General features: G+C 37.3%; 1 protein-coding gene across 2 annotated transcripts in view; it reads right to left on the reverse strand.

Moving 5' to 3' along the window:
• Positions 1 to 667: 667 nt before the first annotated feature.
• Positions 668 to 21,255, reverse strand: part of TAFA1 (TAFA chemokine like family member 1) — a 561,076-nt gene continuing 540,488 nt past the window's right edge. For both annotated transcript variants that reach the window (XM_024245394.3, XM_054551902.2), the window contains 2 exons: positions 9,049 to 9,173; positions 668 to 3,460 (listed from right to left, as the gene is read on the reverse strand). In XM_024245394.3, the coding sequence (XP_024101162.1) occupies positions 3,443 to 3,460; positions 9,049 to 9,173 (143 nt within the window). In that variant the 3' untranslated portion in view covers positions 668 to 3,442. The remainder of the gene's footprint in view (positions 3,461 to 9,048; positions 9,174 to 21,255) is intronic.

Here is a 21,255-nt window from a genome sequence, read left to right on the forward strand (position 1 = left end):
ATCATGTTTTCTTGTATTTATAAACTAGCTGGAGATGGCTCGAGCCCTACAATTCACTAAACACGCCGTCTTTTATTTAGAAGGTAGACAACTCACAAAAAGACATGACACACTTCTTTGTCAAGCAAACTCTAATAGCTTTTGAAATGGGGCTGTCAAGCTTAATTGAAAGAAAAAGTCATATTATGACATGATATTTAACCTCCCAGGGAAGCAGTGTGTGCCATGAGCAGGTGAAGAATGTGGTGGATCTCCTCAGATAAAAAATTTTTATGCCTTCCATAACTTACTGTATCAGTGACAATGGCAAGGTGGCATAATATACTGTACTAAAAAACCACTGTATTGCTTTGTGAAAGTTATACTCAATTTGATCAAAAAAACATGCTGAGTTGTGTCTTGGTGAAAACATTCTTCATCATTCTGCAATGGAAAGAAGCCAAGTAGTAAACTTCTCAATGTGCTTTCCTAGTCCGTTAATAGATTAATGTAATCACCCCAAAATGTCAACAATAAGATTTACACTATTTGAAAATCTTAATCTTATGAAATAAGCTACATTTTCACTTTTTTACCAAGAGAAGGCTCTGGATAAAACTCTTTGCATTTACTCAGTTATGTTATAACATTATTCATCTTCCTGGAGGCACAAGCTCAAAATCAATATTAGTCATACCACACTGAGCTGTTTATTACCAGAAATACGTGATATAAGTTTTTACACCATAAATGTGCAGATTCAATAGGCAGATGGTAGCTACTGAATTCCCCAAACTGGAGCAAGTTAAATTTAAACACAATTTGATGGTTCACACATTTGTGCAAGGGACTTGGATAAATCCAAATTGAATTTGACGACATTTACAAATATTTGCACTGTCTTATTGGATGGTTTCCTGATTCTGTTGTGATTTTTTTCTCCAGGTCTTTTCATGAAAGACTAGCATGAATTGACCGATGGGAAATGAATGAACAGATGTGGACCTCTAGATCAGTCCCTTCATTGATTTAAAGGCTCTGGTTACAGAAAAGGAAAAGCTGTGACCACGACATCTTGTGAGTTATAAGTGTCTGCATGTATGAGGCCATACAAAAGAGAATAGCCTTCTTTCTTCCCATTGGATTTTCATTTAGGATCAATGCTTTTAAAAGAGTATCCTAGGGAACGCTAATAGTAAAGTCCACATGTTCAGAGAATTTGAGGCAATACTAATGCTGGCATCATTTAAAACATCGAATTAGTTCATCTCACTTTAGGCGTGATAGAAACTTTTATGTAAAATCTAGATTTCTGGTTCTTTCGAAAAACTGAAGATGTAACACTGCGGTGATTATATCCTCACATAGAAGCAATTTCTTACAGTTTCCCATTATGCAGGGCATGTGTGCTCCATTAGCCATATGACCAGCTAGAGGTTTCTTACTTGACTTCCCCTCTTCTAGTCTTTCTTAAAGACACACAGAACCTTTCGGTTTATTAAAGTCTCTGACAATTCCCCCAGTAAATATCTCTATTTTGTTTAAAAAACTTTCCCAAATATACTTGATTATAGAAGTTTTTTCCTTCACATTTTGCATCTGGATCATAGATTCAAAATATTCTGATTTTCTGCTGTGAACTTTGTGCTACCTTCGGGCAAATATTTTGTGAAGGCATTTGAGAAGCCTAGATTTTGCAGTCAGGATTCTATTTCTGTCTCTGGATGCTTTTATAGGCCTTCAAGATGCAGAATCAGTATATCTGGTTAGAGTGTTGTATGTTCAATCAGACTTCAGGCTATCTTGGTAGAGATGGGGGAGCCCTCTGAATTTGACCTGAGATTTAAATTTAAAAGTTGAGACTATGGGACCCAATGTGCTACTAACCTAATAAGAAGCCATAACAATATTCATTCCAGAGAATGTATTTTGCAGAAAAAGGGATACACTTACAAGATGACTGGAACGGAAAGTATGATTATGCTATCTCCAGGAAAACTAGAACTTAAGTAGATATTTCCTTCTTATAAGCATTAGCTGAGTAACTCTCAAAAAAAGAAGATCATTTTTTGGTGGGGTTAGCCCCATATCTATTATTCCAGTAACCACTATGAAAGCCCAATAATGGCATCTGACATTTCGGCTTGCTGACTGAGGACACTGCAGTTATAGTAATGGATTTCTGATTTTCAAAATATTAACATTGTAAATAGTAGCCACAATGGAAACAAAGACCTTATGGGAGAAGTTCTGGCTGACTATGAGTATCTGAGCAGTGCATTCTCTGGATTTGGTTAAGGTTGATTCAGTAAAAATAAATGGCAAAATAAAGAAGACAAGTAGGTTTAGAAAGAAGTTGTTTACCACTTTAATAGGGCTGTCCAACATTTGGTCACATAGATCATCTTGAAATCTAATTGTTTTCATAGCCTTCCTATCTCACAAGAGGAGATCTGAATACTCTTGGAAAAAGCAAACCAAACATAGAAAGAGATGCCATGATAAGACTTGTTGCTACAGCACTATGTAGTTAACGATGCCAGACTTTGGATTTAATCAGAGGACATTTCTGCAGTCTAGGACAGCTATACAAAGCCTTAAGACATTGTATTTACAGGACTTATTCATGTAGGGATCCATATCCTACCCATAACTCTGCCAGAGTCTTAATAGCATGGTGGAGTGGCTCCCTTAAGAATCCTCATTTTCTTCTATGTGGAAAAGCTAGTAGTTCTAAAAATATTTTCCTGGAAGAGGTTAGAACGGTTATTATATATCAATTGAATATAAAGTATGATTATGTAAGCCAAGCTTGCATGCTAATAATATTGCACAGGGTAGAAAGCAATAAAACAGGACGATGTGCTTCCTTGGGCCATCTGGTAGAAGCAGAAGGAAGTTCTTGATTCAGTGTCATTATGATGCCTCAAATTCCAGGAGTCCACCTGTAGCTGGCCTTCCCGTGTCAGTGCCACCTTGAATTCTCATAAGGGCACATATCTTCCTTGCCGTTAGAAAAAGAAATGACTAACAAAACAAAGCAAAACAGACAAAACATCCAAAACTCAAAGGGGTACACCAGCCGTCTCAAACTGTGGTACTGTTCATTTCTTGAAGAGAATAGATAATATTTCAAAATATTATATATATATATACATATATTTCAAATGGTACAAAGTAACTATAGATTCAAATTAGAAGATAGTTGATCGTTCTTCATGATGCCCAAAAATTTCACTGAGAAAACCCTTTTATAAGCCCACTTTCCATGGTGTCGCCACAACGCTGTGTCTTCTCACTGTAGGATATTTCGTTACACACAGTAAACGCACTGTGATTGTCTGGTAGCCAGTCAAAGTGCAAGTAAGAAATCCATTTGGCTTGTATATATGTGAGATGTTTGAGATTCTCAAAATGTATTTTCCAGAGGGTTGGTTTTCCTTTACTACCACAAATGCTTCTGTTAGGTTCTTGGGTGAATCTGAAACCAAAGAAAGACAGACATTTCAGGGAGAACAGTGCAAAATGAAGGCACAAAGAAATGTGATTACGTAGAAAATAAGGACACCTTGAATCTTTAGGATGCTGCTTTTTTTCAGGTGATCTGAAGTCAAAAATTTGAAAGTTTAGAGCAGTCATTTTCAAATGGTGATCAAATCATATTGATAGGCCACCATATTTTTATCAGTGCAATAAATTAATGATGTCACTCCTGAGGAGTGAGACTCCTGGAGCAATGCCTATCCAGGACTGGTTTCCTAGGCATGTGACCTATGAAATTGCTCAAGGCCCTATCCTGGAAAGAGCCTCCTGCTTGGTTTAATATTCTTCTGTTGCCATCTTGAGATTATTAATAATTTTTAAACAAGGGCCCTGCACTTTCATTTTGCACCTGGCCTTGCATGTTATGTAATCAGTCCTGTGTCTATCTGATGAGAATTTGAACTGAGTAAGTTATTCCACGGTCTTGTGAAGTTGGCCTGTTGTAAGATGTAGAGGGCTGGCATGAGGTGAGGTCGTTGTCAAGGTTAGACCACATCTGTGTAGGAACACACTGATGAGAAACTCTTCCTGTGCAAGGTGAGAAACTGTTGCACTCAATGACACAATGTTCAAGGGCAATAAAGATTACATGTCTGTTGCTGTAGATGTCCTTTAATCCACTTGAATAGGGTCTCAAAGGCTCAAATATTCAAAAGGACACATGTACAGAGAACCACCAATTTCAAGCATAAATAACAATTCTAATAGAGTTGAATCCTCTACCCTAGAGTTCTAGGAAATATGGCATTTTTCTTTATTATCTCTTACTTCTTTATAGTTTTAGAAGTTGAGTGTTCTGAGGCTAGAGATAGAAGTCCATTTAAGGATTTTAGAGTTAGGCAGGTGGATTTGTGTTGGGCCAGTTACAGAAAACACTGATTTGACAAGATGGCTACAGTGGTTAATTGTGTAATCTGGGGTCTTCTACCTCCTTGTTTTAGGGAATAAAACTTTACATTGTGTACTAACTGTTGATTTTCTCACTAGTCTGAGAGACATTCACATATTGGAATGAAGCAAATCCAGCGTGGTTTGCTACTTCCCAAGATATTACACCAGATTATGTTCTGCTATTTTAATCTGTTAATTTGTCTTTTCCAGTGACTGATTTTATCCTCATTTCTTCCTCTTCCTGCCACCAAATAACTGACATTCAGTTTTTAGCTGAAATTATTCCATCATTGTCAAATAACTTATTTTGTCTTTGAAAGGCAAGTAAATCTAGGGACTCCAAAATCACTAAGCCAAAGGGAAATTCAAGCTGAGAATGATGTCAGGCAAAGCTGCCTCTCATTTTATTCCTAAATAATACAGCTACAGAGATTTTTCAAAAGCCACATACCTCCCTCACAATTTTACCACAGGGAAATTCCTTGTGGGTCCCAGATCTTTACCCTAAAACCTTTCTGTTGAATTTTACCCTGGCAATGTAAATTGATAGCTTATTTTTTCAGGTGCAGGACAAAGGACAGAACTCTAAGTCATCCCTCTGCTCACCTGAGACAAATGTATATCTGATTGCGTCCTCTGTCATAAAAATATAGATTAACTGAGCTACATGAAAGCCTAAGTGGCTCTTCCTCTACCCCCTTCCCACATGTAAATGGTGTATTTGGTGAAAGGCTGGTCAAAGACCAAAAGAATGTAACCACCATTTGTCTCTTATCTACCCACACCTTTAAAAATTTGCTTCTTTCCCCAATATCCACCCTTTTCCCTTTAAACATTAAAACCCTCAAAATCATCTCTGGAGAAAGGCACAGACCTACCTCTAGGTCATGCATTCATAACCTTGGCCAAATAAACTTTCTAAATTGAGTAAGACCTGTCTCAGATACTTTTCATTTTTACATCTCTGAGGGGAAGTCTGTCTTTCTAAATTAAGCCATTGTCCCTGAATATAAAAGGTATAGACATGTGTCTGAATACATGGGATAGAGCCTCCCTAACTTTCAAACTTACATATTTGATATAGTTTAAAGAAAAGACATAAATAAATAGGTGTCTAAAACTGCAAGAATAAAATCTCTAGTCAATATTTTGGTTGGTTAGTCTTGCTTTTAAGTACCAACAAAGCGATTTAATAAAGCAATTGAAGCAATGATCAAGCAGACACAGAGGAATAATTTGGCCATGAAACTTCACCCAGATGTTCTGAGATTCTCCCCAGAAGCGTGTGTGTTGCCAGATTTATTCTACTCCAGGCTGGGTCTTGGAAAACCTCTCAAGGTGAGTACTTCCTTTCTATAGGGTGGCATCCAGGAGTCTTCCTCTCTTAAAAAGTTATTCCAAATCTCCTGAAAGAAAAGGCTTCGCCTAATTCCACCTATATTTTCTCCTTCCTCCTGGGGTAATAATGTCACTCAGATCCATTGTTCCTGAGGTTTTTCTTTAGACTGTGGCCTGTTACTTGGGCTACTCCAGACGTTCTGGGGTGTCTGGTAGTTTAGATGAACCACCAGATTTCTACTCTTCACCTTCCTTAAAAAATGAATACCATAAGTTTTAAATTAGATCAGACTTTGAAACATTATTTAACCACATTTCGAAGAGAATTTTGTTCCGGATGATTATTTTGGAAGTAACCTACAAAAGACGAAGGTTTGGAACAGTCTTTTATAGGAAAGAGAATGAAGTCCCAGGAATCTTTCCCATGATTATCTTTATATTGAAGTTACCTTAAAATAACAGTATGAAGGAAACTCTCAGTTGCTATTAACAATCTGAGTGTGTTTCCCCAACTTTATTTTTATCCTGAGTGAACTGTCTTTGAATTATTCTTACACAAAAAAGAACAAAAGAGGTAGATTTCTTTGTTTTTTTTTTTACCTCATTGATAACAGCAGAACAATGAAAACATGTGACTCATAATAATTAAAGTACAACTGTGAATTAAACCATTTTTAAAGTTAAATTGTTAGAATCAATATTTGAAGTGAGTAAGCATATTTGTACTCTGATGGAGAAGAATACATAAGGTGTAGAAGAAAAATTAATATAAAATGTATATTCAGAGCACATGATCTAAGGACTGGCGAGGACACACCATTTACACAGAATAGATGGTTCCTATATATATCATCTGGACTTAATTGGTGCTCTTTGTGTTTAAAAGTGCTTATTTCATTGCAAATTTCTTGAGAAGGAGGGAGGAGGGAGGACATATGTCAGTAAGAGCATTTGAATCCTCTGAAGGTTTAAAAAGTACAGCTTTTTCAGTGTCTTCTTTTTCCTTTTCTAAGGACAGACTTGAGAATTCTCAGCTGACTGATGTGCAGCTCACATGGCTGTAGAGTAGCCTCCTATTTCCTTGCTTGAAATGGATGTACACATCAGAACAGGTACATCCTCTGCTTTCAAACCGACTGCAATGGCAATTTGTTTATCTCATCCATTCAACTGCTTGAATTGAATTCACCCCACCCAGGGAGGTAGCAAATGGTGTGCTCCAGTCTCTGTTACTGTGATCAGATCCTGCACAATACTCCTGTGCTGTCGGAAAATGTCTAGGGTGCATCTGCAACACGCCTGATGGTTTTAAAATGTACTCTACAGAGGCCAAATAAAAGAAAGGTACGTTGGTCTCCAAAAAGTAGCATTAAAAATTTATGTTTCTGTTTTTTTGTTTTGTTTGTTTTATATTCTATCTTCCAAAGAGTCTCCTAGTTGGTACTCTTGGCATTTCACATATTTAAATCCTGACTTCAATTATTTTTCTTTACTGTGTTTCAGGTCTGGAGACACCATGATAATAAGACTTGCCTTCAATAAAAGGCAATCAGGTATTTAGAATAGAGAAAAGAGATTTGGCAGGAAATATATCAGCAATGTGTTTAAAACAAAGGTGGTTAGATTCCAATCATACTGGCTATAATTCAGAATAGCTTAAAACAAACCAATTTGTGAGGGCAACTTCAAATTATTGGGAAGAATCATTTTTAGGCAAAAGGTAACCAAAGGGAAACCTGATTTCCCACCTTCCACTAGTTAATTAAAACAGTTTCTGTGGATAAGTTGCATGAACCAGGCTTATTTCTGAATAATGTCTTTTGAAGGTGTTTCATTAAAATGAAACAGGATAATCCACATTAAGCTACTCAGGCACAGACAGATGCATGTTAGCAAGCTAGGGTGGTTCAGAGGTTCCTCCTGGTCACAAGCTAGAAATGTATGGCCATTTACTACTGGTCAATGGGGTCAAAAAAGGCAAGGAAATTTGATACACAAAATGTTTTCACCTATTTTATATGTGAAAAATAAGTTTTATATAGTATTACGTAGCATTAGTTTTGTCTTCTGCATCACAAAGACGCAAGAACCAGTTTTATTTATTGAAAAGGTGAGGCTGAGAAGAAAGAGTAAGTCAAGATTAATAATAAGGGGTGGGAAACAGAGACATCCTTTCAAATACATCAGACCTTTGGTAGAATAAAACTTCAGCATACTAGGATTTGTAACCGATGGAGCTTGCTTTAGAAAATACTCCACAGGCTGGGTATGGTGGATCAGGCCTGTAATCCCAGCACTTTGGGAGACTGAAGCAGGAGGATAGCTTGAGGCTAGGAGTTAGATGCTGCAGTGAGCCATAATCACACCACTTCACTCCAGCCTGGGCAACAGAGTGAGGCCCCCCTCTCTCAAAAAAAATTCCTGTAAATTAAAACACACACAGGCTTGCACACACACCCCTACCACACACACTCACACACACACCCACCCACCCCCCCACACACACAGAGAGAGAGAGAAAGAGAGAGAGAAACAGGGCTGATACTAAATTTGTACACATACATATGACCACACTTGTTGTCAAATTGACATACTTTTTTATTAGTGGATACATAATTACTATCTTAAGCATCCGGAGCATCTCCCACCCCTGTCCCCTTTAGGATTCCAAGGCTGTCCAGTAACTACAGGGTTAATCTCTAGCTAGCTGGGCCTTTCTGCCCTGCTCCAGCATCAGGGCACCAATTCTGATGGGTTGGATTACCCCACCCTTAAGGTTGTTATTTATTTAGAAGATCACTTCTGATTTAACCAGAGAAATCGAAGAATGATGTATTCACTCCCCAAAACCCTTTTCAGTTCTCTGAAGGATCATCACAGAACTCTTTTAAAGAACATTAGAAAATGGTTTCTGTAGGTGTACTTAAACACAGACCCTTTCAGCAAACCTTCTGGATGAATTAGGGAGGAAGTTCATTTGATTATCATTCTGAGCACTATAGATGTTGGACGAATTATCCGAATAATTACCTCATGATTCCTCTCCCCTCTGGCTGGAAACCCAGCTTAATTTATGAGTCTGTGACAGAAACACTAAACTGCTCAGTGTGGCAAAGTCAAGTTCAATCTCTAACATCTCATTCATGGATGGACACTGATCTGCATAGTTAAGAATGCTTTCTGTCACAGGAGAATCTTCTCTCCTGTGCAAAGCTTCTGTGGATGCTGTTTGCACAGCACAAACTCAAATAGTACGGTCTGTAACATGCAAAATACATTTGAAATAAGTGCACTTACTCTCGTGGTCTTAATTTTGTTGCCTGTTGCGCACATCCATCCAGAATTGTCAGGGAGTGTCTTACATTCTTCTCCTTCTAGGCAAGGCTCCATCTCACACCACCATTTCCCAATCACTATGGAGGCTGTGCAGAAACAGGAAACAACTGTGTTTGCAATTCATCCAAACAACCTGAACACTGACGTTGTGTCCCTCCGCAGATTTTCATGTTCTTGGAAGCACACTAAGTCCTCTTTAATCCTCCATGACTAGCTAAGAAAGCTCTATTAAGAAAAATAAGATTTTAATTTATATGTCTTATAATGCAAATATAATTATGTGGACTGGTTTCATCAAGCAGCAATTTTGTTGGGGATTGCGACTGCCTTTTCAAAATTATGACAGTAAGAGAAACCTAACATAGCTGACTCCATCTTGCTTCTAACATCCAAGCTATCTTTGGTCATTCCTGGGCATAGGCCAAGCTAACTTTGGGAGGAATTTAGCTTAAACTTAAAGCAAGGATAATAATAACCCTTCCCAAAAGTAAACTGCCTTTGTAAAACTAATGAAAGGCCACAAAGTTAGGACTATGAGAGGGGGCTGAATTCTCTCAAGATAAAGAAGTAGTTAAATGATAATCAGCTATTGTTCTGGAGGCTGCGAGATTTGTAACTTTTCCAATTATTCCTGTAGATAATATCACTATTGTAGAACCGAAAATTAACTGAGATGTTTTTCAGACTTTTGCATTCTAGCAACCGATTCCACTGAGACCCACACACTCAGGACCCAACCAGTCCTGTGGCCCCCACCTGGAGGCTGACTTAGCACATGAGAACTGTTTGCCACACCTCTATCATTTCAACCCCAATCAACATTCCCCATTCCCTAGCCCCCTGCCCGCCAAACTACCCTTGAAAAATCCTAACCTCGAAGACTTCAGGGAGACTAATTTGAGTGATAACTCCAAGTTTCCCATGTGACCAGTCTTGCGTTAATTAAACTCTTTCTTTACTGCAATATCATGGTCTCAGTGAATTAGTTTTTGTCTGTACAGTGGACAGGAAGAACCCACAGGCAATTGAAACAATCTTTTTGTTTTTATGCTGAATGCATATGGAAGAGGAAGACTTATGAAGGAAATAAAAATATTTTACTCCAAAATACACTTCTTTTACATAGTGTGAGAAGGCTGTTCAGAGAGTCAGCAAACAGAAGTAGCCCAGCAAAGTTTTCTTTCATGGGGGAGATTTGTATCTATAAAGAAAATCTGCACTGATACAACCAGGCTTTCTCTGAAGCCCCCATTGTCCAGTCTAGGAAAAATTAACTGAGAGTCTGACACTTTTAAAGGCCTAAAAGAAATATTTACTAGCTATTTTCTCTGAGGGCTGCTACCTGTGAGACCAACATTGCTAGCCGGGCCTCCTTTTCTCTCCCTTCCCTAACCTGTCTTGCCATATAACCTGATTTACCATCATAACCTGTTTTGGGCCATGCACTGACTCCCCATTCTTTATGTAATTTCAAGATGGTATATAAGTTTTTACACGCCATTAGGGGGTTAGTGTAATCACTGTGATTCTCCCTCATGTACACATTAATAAATTTGTATGTCTTTTCTCTTATTAATCTGCCTTTTGCCCATTGATTTTTCATCAAAATTTCAGAAGATGAAGGAGAAGTTTTTCTTTGCCCCCTATACTTAATTTTTGGGTCTTGAGGAACTTTCATGCTCTTAGCTTTTGTAGAGCACAGATCTTGCACTATTTCTATTCAATGAAGGGGACAAAATGCCTCAATACTTTTCAGAATGACTGAGGCATTGTTTTCAGAAAGGCAAATTTATCCACCAAGCATTAGGGTTTATCCCCTAGCCTAGGGCCTTGAAGAATTTCAAAGGCCTGGCAAAAGAAAAAATGAATTGACTGAAAGTACAAAAGAAAAGTTGCAAAATAAAAGTCAAGAGTAATATTAGATGAAAATATATCCTTACCATCGAGAGTATAGTTGATATGAGTTGTGGTTACCTTTTAATATGTTTAATATGATGTGAGGGGAACTATCAAAAGTTGAGCCACTGATGAAACAGCCCTAATTTTCAGGGGAATATCAAGAATGACCACAAGAGGAAGCTGGCAATGAATTTGGTGTATGTATTAAATATTTACAACACACATTTTCTGATAACAAAATTTTATAAAACCAGTGACTAGATTCACTCAATGCAAATCAAGAAACTCTATATTTCCCTTAATGCCTTGATTGAAAAATGATTTCTACACAAGCACCAGTCATTTCTGTAGCTCCTCCCTGTGTTAGCTCTTCCCAAATCCACCTGGGCATTTCCCATTTAGAATCCTCAAAATGTCAGCCAGGTGTTTGTCTCACGATGCTTTCTGGTTGGCTGTTTTTACATGGGACCAGAACCCTCGTTCTTTACTCACTCCCCTCCATCCCCCATGTTCCAAAGATGCTCTCTACCATGATGTTTAAGTCTCACAACAACAAAGAAGCCAAATGACATATGATAACATCACAGAGGATTAACATTAAAACGGGATGGAGTAAACCCTGAAGCAAAGCAGGAACACATTAAAATTCTCTCTCTATCCAGTATTCACTAGAGGGATGAGATTGCTGACTTAAAAGCAGAATGGTTTAAACATCCAGACATGTCTCTGCACTTAGGCTTTCCTTCTATGCTTTTCTGACTTCGGCCTTCCCCTTCTTTAGAATTCAGTGTTCCTCAATCTTTACTTTGAATAAAATTATTATGTAGTGAGGAAAGAAAAGAACTTTTATGTGAGGAATGTGAGCCTTTTCAAATTATTAGGCCCAGGGAGGTATCAAATGAGATAGCAATCACACCCTGCTTCCTCTCTTTTGAGACACACATTCATCTAAGGAGATGGCTTGCAATCGCTGCAAATAGCTATGCATTAACCTAATAATGCCTCAGTGGACACCATATCCCATGCCCTATAGCTTAACAATGGATAGCCAGTCACTAATTCATGTTTTTTCTGTAAACCAATGAGAATTCCTAATAAAAACTTTGCCCCCATCCCCATTTTTTCCCCTTTAAAAACCTGCTTTTAACTATGGCCAGTGGAGTTCATATCAAAGGTTACTATGGTCTGAGTCTTCCAGGCAGCTATCCTCATTTCAGCTCAAATAAACTTTTCAAATTACATTTTGTGCTTCACGCTCTTCCCTTTAGGTCTACAGTAGGATTCTATATGCCAAGTCATGTCTACTCTATTATACTGTCCATTTAAGAAACCTCTCAAGGGTAATTTTGCCATATTTAATTTTTGCCTTATACGTGGACCAGACCAAAGTATGTATGATGCAACTCCACTGGATATGGCCAGCAAGCATAGGTGGTAAAATCTTCTAAATAGCTGTATTCATATGTAAGACAATGTAATATTATGGTAAAACATAGAGTTCTAACAGAAGACACAAATCCTCCACGGGGTATATAATGATTGAGAGTTTAAAGTTGTTGTTTTTTCTTCTTTTTGATGGCAGTGCTCTTTATCTGGGCATGAAGTAAAGGAAGTAAAGGAAGATTTTTGCCATGAGTAAAAAGTACTTATTTATGTGAATAAACAGATGACAATATTACATAAGAGAAGCAAGAAAAACATACACTATTGAAAGGGAACAAAAATAAATCGTAAAACTTCCAGTTACGTAAGATACAAATCAAGGTTTGCCAGTGTTTATTGAAAACCTATAATCTGAAGTTTCCTTTGGGCGAGCACTTAATCAGAAACAGTCCAGGCACATTTACTACCATTTCTGATGCTTATCTACTTTAAGCCCACCTAATATTTCAATATTGTTGCCCTGAATCTAAACCATCAAGAACGGAACCCCTTTGATCTTAGCATGAGAAGAAATTGCCTTTCCCAACAGTCCTTCAACTTAGCATTTTGTCACCCTTTTTTCACAGAGGCATGCGAATAATGCACATCCGCCAGTGGGGTCAGCTTTTTGCATTTTTTTTTTTTGTTATCGCCTTCTAAGCCCTGTTCCTTCTCCTCCTTCAGGCTGCTCTCTGCCCTCTTGGAGCTGATCTACTTTGTTGCAAGCTAACAAAGCAGTTTCCTTTTGTCTTAAGCATTAATATCTCCTAAATGAAAATGTAGACATTAGGGAAAAAATAAATCTCCAAACCCATGCATCACCTTTAATTCAAGGTTGTAAAGATCCACTGGCTCATAGGGGGAAAAGAAGAGGCTTTCTAAGAAGAAAAATGTCCTCAGACCTGTTATAATATCTAAAAATTCACATTAGAGTTGCCTCTTCTAAATAGAGTTGGATGATTTGCTCTACCCTTTGGCTTATTAGAATCCAATTCATTCTTCCAGTTGTAGAGAAGTTTAAACCTGCAGATCTGCTAATTTGAGTCTATAAAACAAAATAAAAATAAACAGATTAACAGGAAAAAAAGGCATACAAATTATGTGCACACATGTGCAAAAGAATCATTCAAAACATAAAAATTCAAAGAAAGGCAAGATTATCGATTTTTTATGCCATCTTGAGCTTACAGAAAGAATAGGGGCTTGGAACAGGTTATGGAAGAAGGCGAAGAGAAATTTGGCTAGCAAAGGTGGTCCTGTTATGCAGATGAAACTTCTCAGGTAGCAGCCCTCAGAGAGAACAGCCGGGTGTCAGATTCTCAGTCAATCTTTCCTAAATATTGACAAGGTGGAGGCTTCAGAGAAAAGCTGTTTGCATCTGTGGTTTACTTCACTTTTTTTTTCCTCTACAGATGCAAATCCTCTCCACTAGAGACAGATTTGTGGGGCTACTTCTGTCTATAAGCCCTCTGAACAACTATTTCAAAATATGTCAAAGATATATATATAGGGGTAAAATATTTTAGTTTTCTTCACGGTATTGCTTTTCTGAAGATGTCATTAGACCAATTTTGTTTCTGATTGACACATTACATGGCCATCTTCATATATATCCTTTTATATTACAGGTCAAGGTGTGAAAGTAAAATAAAATCTCAAGACCACAAACTCACTATGCCAAAGGGAAAAGTTAAGCTTGCGAACTGAGTCACGCACACAAAAATCCTTCGTTTCTAAACAGACAGCTGCAAGATAGAAGGCCACATGTCTCTCTGCATGGTCTCGCTCACTCTGACAATGTAAATTAACAGCTTATCTTCACAGGTACAGGACAAAGACAGGAGTAGAAATCGATCCTCTCCCCACCTCAAGACAAATGCATATTAGACTTCTTCCTCTACTCTATTTTTACTTTATCTCATGTAAAATGCAGATTTACTGAACGCACAAGACAAATCCATACTTTACTGTTCCTCTGCCTGCTCCTTTCACTTGCAACATGTAGATTTAGTGATCACTCATTAAAGCCTCTGACATGGTTTGGCTGTGTAGCCACCCAAATCTCATTTGGAATCACAGGTCCCATAATTCCCATGTGTTATGGGAGGGACCCCGTGGGAGATAATTGAATCATGGGGGTGGTTTCCCGCATACTGTTCTCATGGAAGTAAGTCTCATGAGATCTCATGGTTTTATAAGGGGTTTCCCCTTTTGCTTGATTCTGATTCTTCCTTGTCTAGCACCATATAAGATGTGCTTTTCACCTTCTGCCATGATTGTGAGGCCTCTCCAGCCACATGGAACTGTGAGTCCATTAAACTTCTTCTTCTTTATAAATTACCCAGTCTTATGTATTTCTTTATCAGCAGCGTGAAAACGGACTAATACAGCATCATAAGGATGCGACCGCTCACCTTACTACACAGCTTCCTTCTTTTTTTTTTGTTCTCCTTACCACCCTGCCCACTTTTCCCCTTTAAATACTGAAAACCTCAAAACCCTCTTTGGAAAAAGTGCAGGCCACAGTCCTATGGTGACTGGTGTCTCTTTTTCCCAGGTGTGTCCTCATCATTGGCAAAATAAACCTCCAAATTGATTGAGACCTAGCTCAGACTTTTATTATTATTATTATTATTATTATTATTATTTTGCTTTACAAAGCTACATTCTCTAAACATAATTTTCTTATAAACTCATTTTTTCTGCAATTTAAAAAAAATTTACAATGAGAGAATTTCAAAATTGCCTCCTCTTCACCCAAACTGAAAGCTACCTAAAAACTTTCAGGTTATTGAAAGAGAATTGATCCACTAGATTCAATAAAATGAGCTAATATCAATGCTAGTTAACTGTTTTTACAATTTCGTCTCATGGAGATACTTATGATAAGTGATGGAAACCCAAATATGCACCCTCCCCAACTACTTCTTTGGTATATTTTGAGATGGCTATTTAGAGGGGCTGTAGACACAGAAATAGCTCTGAAATGCTGTGTTTTGTGGGGATGATTTGTATCTAAACAAGAAATCTACATTAGTGAAGAGTGGATGCAAATGGACTTTCTCTGAGCACTGCCCACCCTCCATCCCCCCTCCAATAAAAGACTCAACGTCTGACACTTTTAAAGTCTGACAGAGAAACTTTTACCACAGGCTACCATTTATTCTTTCTGAGAGTGCTCCCAGATACCTGAGGGGCTTTTATCTGCATAAGAAGGCAGCCTTTCTTTACCAGGTTTTGCCTCTGCCATTGTCCCATAACTAGTGACACCACCTCCCCCTCCTCCTCCTGAGAAGACCCAAGCCCCTATTCTTTCTGTAACCTCAGGGTGGTACAAAATTTTCGGTCATCCAGCTCTTTAGGGGTCTCACATTTGTGGGACTCCCATGTCTATGTACATGTTAATAAATTTGCATACTTTCTCCTCTGTGGATCTATTGTCCATTCATTTTAACAGACAGATTTGAACGTTGAGAAGAAAATTCTCCTCACTCCTGCATAAGAAAAATATAAAGATAAATAACTCTTAAATATTTTGAATTAAGATAGTCAATGCAATAATAAAAAGGATAATTAACATTTATTGAGTGCTCTTATGTGTTTCTGTGTTAGGTATTTTAAATGTATTACCTCAGTCTTTGCAGTAACTCTTAGAGTAGGTAGTTAGGTTGACATTAGCAGGGCAGGAGAGGGCCCCCATCAAGAATGCCTGGCAACCATCAGGTGATAGTCAGGTTGTTGTTAAACTCGCTCTCTAAAATAATAATTGGTCACAGACAGTGCCAGGGAAAGGCAGTCTCCCAACAGATAGAAAACACCTGAAGCTGGTGATCAGCAGCTTCCCCATAAGATTTCAGGAGTTGGATGAGTGGGCTCAAGCACTTTTGCTAAGAAGCAAAATGATGGAGTTTAATGGACCTTTCTCCAGGAACACTCAACTGATAAGGAAAAAATGCCTCAAATGAGCAAGTGCACAACTTTCCAAGGCCTGGCGGGTCACTACACATGTGGACAGCCTCCCCAAAGGAAGAATCAGGGGAGACGGGACAGAACCCCCCAGAAGTAAGCCAACTTATAAAACCCCAAGTCAAAGGTCAAACTGTGTGCTTGGATCTCTCAAGTCACCCGCTTGTCCCTCTTTCAAGTGTACTTTACTTGCTTTCATTCCTGCTTTAAACTTTTAAATAAACTTTCACCTCTGCTCTAAAACTTGCCTTGTTCTCTCCCTCTGCCTTAAGTCATTCGGTCAAATTCTTTCTTCTGAGGAGGCAGAATCTGAGGTTGCTGCAGACCCATATGGATATGCTGCTGTTAACAACCCTATAAAGTAGGTATTATCACTAACCCATTTTAAAAGTGATGAAACTGAAGCCTGGAGAGACTAAATAACTTTCCCAAGCTTACACAGGTAGGAAGTTCAGGAATTAACACTAAAACCCAGGCTTGCTTCACCACAAAATCCATGTTTTTTTTTGTTTTGTTTTGTTTTTGTTGTTGTTAATCATTATAATGCTAATTCAGTACCTTCTAGTTTTGTATTCAACATTCATAGAATTAAAAAAAAATTGACTTTTGACTCCATGAGTCCATGAATTCTCTATGTTGTATTACTATCGAAAATAAATTTCATATCAAACACAAATACTTGCAGAAAACAAAAACGTTTAGTTTCTTGTAAAATTAAGTTAGCTTTAAAAAAAATTCAAGCAAGAGCCAACTTATCACACTTTTTTTTAAATCTGAGCTACGCATTACTTTATTTCACTAGTTATAGCATTTTAATAGAAATTCCCACGAGTGAACCATTTTTGAAGCCATGAGAAACTTGTGAAGTACATGCATAACTGCTCCAAGGACTTTTTATCCCCTAGAACTGAATTAATTAAATATCAGCCACCAAAACCAACTTCTCTTATCTGAAGTGATTATGAAAGAAGATCTTTAAGGTCCCTTTTAACCCTGGGGTTCTAGGACTTGCTCTGTGAATTTGCCATGCTTAGGAAAATATTTGATCTTCAACTCTTTCCAGAATGTTCATCTTTCTTTGAGAGATTCTTAAAGTCACTAAAGCTTCTTTAATCATGAGTCTTGATTTCTCCCTTATACTAGGTCATATTGCTATAGAGCAAAAGAGAGGCTGTAAAAGGAGAATCAATCCTTTATTTCAGTACAAATCCTAAATAGAGCAGAAATCTGTTTTTCATTATGGTGGTTGTTCACTCATGAGGCATTTTGCCATGGAACTATAGCAAGATACTAGAAAGCAATGGGCTTAATAAAAACAATAAATAAACATTATATTGACTAAGAACTGCAGTCCCTTTCTATTGTTTCAGTAGATAATCAAATTCAGCAAATGTTTATCAAAACATTACCTGCTTTATCAAGAGTGATAAAATAAAGAACATGACATAGTCCTGTCCTCAAAGCTGACAGTTCAGATCAGAGTTTCTCAATGTAGGTTATTGGCATTTTGTCATAAATTACAAAGAAGAGGTATAAATGAGCAAAGTGCTCTTCTCCTAGTAAATATGTTGTGTTAAAAGAGCAGGCTCAGGTTGGGGAATAAAAGGAGAAAACCTGCTGTAGTTTGGATGTTTGTCCTCTCCAGAGTTCATGTAGAAATTTGATCCCCAGTGTTAGAAATGGAGCCTAATGGGAGGCATTTGAGTTATGGGGTTGATCTCTTATGAACAGGTCAATTCCCCTACAGGGGAGGGTGAGTGAATTCTCACCCTCTTAGTTCCCACGAGAGCTGGTTGTTTAAAGGAGCCTGGCACCTCTCCTCTCTCCCTTGCTTCCTCTCTGCCATGTGATCTCTTCACACACGCTTCCCTTCACCTTCTGCCATGAGTGGTGGCAGCCTGAAGCTTTCACCAGATGCCCAGTCTTCCAGCCAGCAGAACTGTGAGCCAAATAAATATTTTTTATTTATTAATTACCCAGCCTGAAGTATTCTTTTATAGTAACACAAGCAGACTAAGACAAAGGCTTAATAAGACTATGGAAGTTCTTGAAAGCAAGCAGCTTGTGCTATTTTTTTTTTTTTAAGAGAATGATGAATCTAGATTCCATGAGCAAAGGGAAGATATGATTAAAGGGTTGGTAGGGGAAGATGCATTGGTGTAGTGTGTAAGATGGAAGTAGCAGCAGATGAAATGCTAGTTAAGTGTCACTAAACTTAAAGAGAAAAGATAAGCTCTTGAGTTTAGATGCTTGCACTAGAATTGTGATGAAGGGCAGGGTTGAAGGCAATGTTAGGAATAACAGAGGAACACTTTAACCAGTAGCTCGGTCATCTTAGCTTTCACTCCAATCACACTGGACTCATCTGCTTGCCTACTTGTACTAGGCAGTGAACTCCTTAATGGTAGGATTAATACTATACTAATCTTTGAGTGGCATGGGGTAGCTCAAGATGGATTTCCAACTTATGAATGAATAAAGAAAATGAAACAAAAAGAGAAAAAAATAGTGCCTATATCAAAGGGTTGTGAGGATTACATGAGAAAGTACATTCGAAGTACTTAGCAGAGTACTGGGCATTCAGTAAATCTTCAGTAAATATTAGCTATCATTATCTTCATTGGCATCATCAATTTTATTACTCTAAAGAATAAAATCATGCCAAACCAAAAAGGCAATTCTTCACTAAGTTAGAGTAAAACATTATTCTTCGATATGCCAAACTCTCAGCTTGTTTCTATGACTTATGAGAGTTTAAGCATAAATTAAATGGTTGAACATATGATTGCATTCATGTTCCCAGAAGTAGGTTATAAGTACATCAATCAAGACAAATCTGCAGCCTTACTTTTGTGCAACCTGTCATGCAATTTAAAGCAATGGCTAGAACTCCACTGGAGGGATGGGACAGCTCTCCAGCCTCCGTTTTTGCACAGGTTGTTGGAACAGCTGTTACAACTCTTTTCTTCAAAAGACCTGCAGTGACTCCCTGTGTGTTATTGTCTTTATCAAAGCAAACAGGAAATTAAAGGCATTGGATAAACTTCCCTGCAGTTATTTCAAACTTCTGCTTTTCTATGAGCACACATTTAAGGATAGGATCCAATTTTGAGACATTATGTATTGGTTAAGACTCTAAACTCTTGGGTATGTGATAGAGGCACCTGGGTTTGAATTTCAGTTCTACCACTTTGTAGTAGTATGGCTTTGGAAAATTGCTTAGTTCAAGATTAAGTTTTCTCAGTTGTAGATGAAGTTAAAAGTCACAACTGGTTATTATGAATTTTAGGTAAGGCACTTACCATAATGCCTAATAAACCTTATACTCAGCATGTGGCAGTTATCACTATTATTTATCCATGTGTTTATTATCCAGCTCTGTATGCATCCATCCCCTCACCTTCATACAGGGTTAATGCCTTATCTTTAATGCAAGATTATACTAATTCTGAAATGCATATGATCATTTTTTACAGGTCAAATTGTATTTCTTTAGAGGATCTACATTATATTTCAAAGACATACATGAAGTCAAGGGCTGATGATAAGATTGATTAGGATTGCTTTCCCTCTACAAATTCTATTCTAGTGCTTTTTGAACAGACAATCTTATCTTGGTGAGGGTAGAGGGGAGGATATGAATTGTGAAATGGGCAGGATTGAAAGTCACAAGTTAAATGTGGTATAATTTCCTTCAGTCGGTAGATTTTTTTAAAGGTATTTGAGACAAAAGTTATCTTTTATTCATTCAAAAGCTAATCATTTACTGCAGTGCTGGACATAAAATCAAGACACACAGTTCCCACTCTAAAGCAGCATACAGTCCCTTTTTGGAACTCTGCACCGAATGTAAAGACCAGACAATATACATTGACAAGTTGTGATGCATAAAAAGATACAGCGTGCTATCAGAGAAAAGAACAAGTGGATATAATTTAGATTCTCAGAGTGTGACCATAAGAAGACTCCTCATTGATGAAGTAATTTAACCATTAAGTAACAAAATTGTTTTTGTATTAAAACAAGTGAGCATATATATTATGATATAAAAGGCTACCTTGACATGAATTTTAAAATAAAACACAAAACAGTTAGAAATCTTTTACTTGTTATGGGCTACTCTGAGCTGTCTTATTGGAACACAGGGGTACATGTCCTATTTTGAAAAAAGCTGTATGCTCTGGTGACAAGAAATTTTCAGAGACCTTTTGCAACTCAAGGAAGCTCTCCTAATTCCTGCCACTAATAATACTCTTTGTCTTAGGCTGAATACCAGTCCTGGAGTCCCAGGCTTATTCTATACTTTTAATTTGTGATAACTTTATCCTTGATTCTATTTGTAAATCAAATTCCAAATGTTGGTCTTGCTTTCACTAAATAGATGGTTTTATTTTAGAATTCAGCTTTATGTGACTTTGCATTTGTGTAGAAAAATAATTTTTAATAAATGGTTAGCAAGGAACACAAGGAATCATGCTTATTAAATACATTTCTTACTGTATATACCTTGTATCTTAAAATTTAACATTCTACCTTCAAATTATTTAAGAGTGACCCTAAAGTTTATTTATAGTAGATAGTAATTTGCAATTTTGTTGAAGAACAAATGTTTTTTATGTTTCTTATTTTGCCAACTTAAAAAACCTTTATTTTTTTCTAACTCTGAAAGTAATACATATTCTTTTCTAACATTTAAAGCATATGGATAATTATAAAAAAAATTATCACTCATGATTCCATTTGGCAGAGGCATACTTTTACATTTTGATATTTTTCTTAAACTTTAGAAATGGCTTCTTTAAGTAATATGTTTATATACAAACATTTCCCCAATTTTAAAAAGTACTTTATGAGAGTACTATTAGACTCTATAATATAGTT

This window comes from Pongo abelii, chromosome 2 (genome assembly GCF_028885655.2).
Source record: "Pongo abelii isolate AG06213 chromosome 2, NHGRI_mPonAbe1-v2.0_pri, whole genome shotgun sequence".
NCBI classification, from domain to species: Eukaryota; Metazoa; Chordata; class Mammalia; order Primates; family Hominidae; genus Pongo; species Pongo abelii.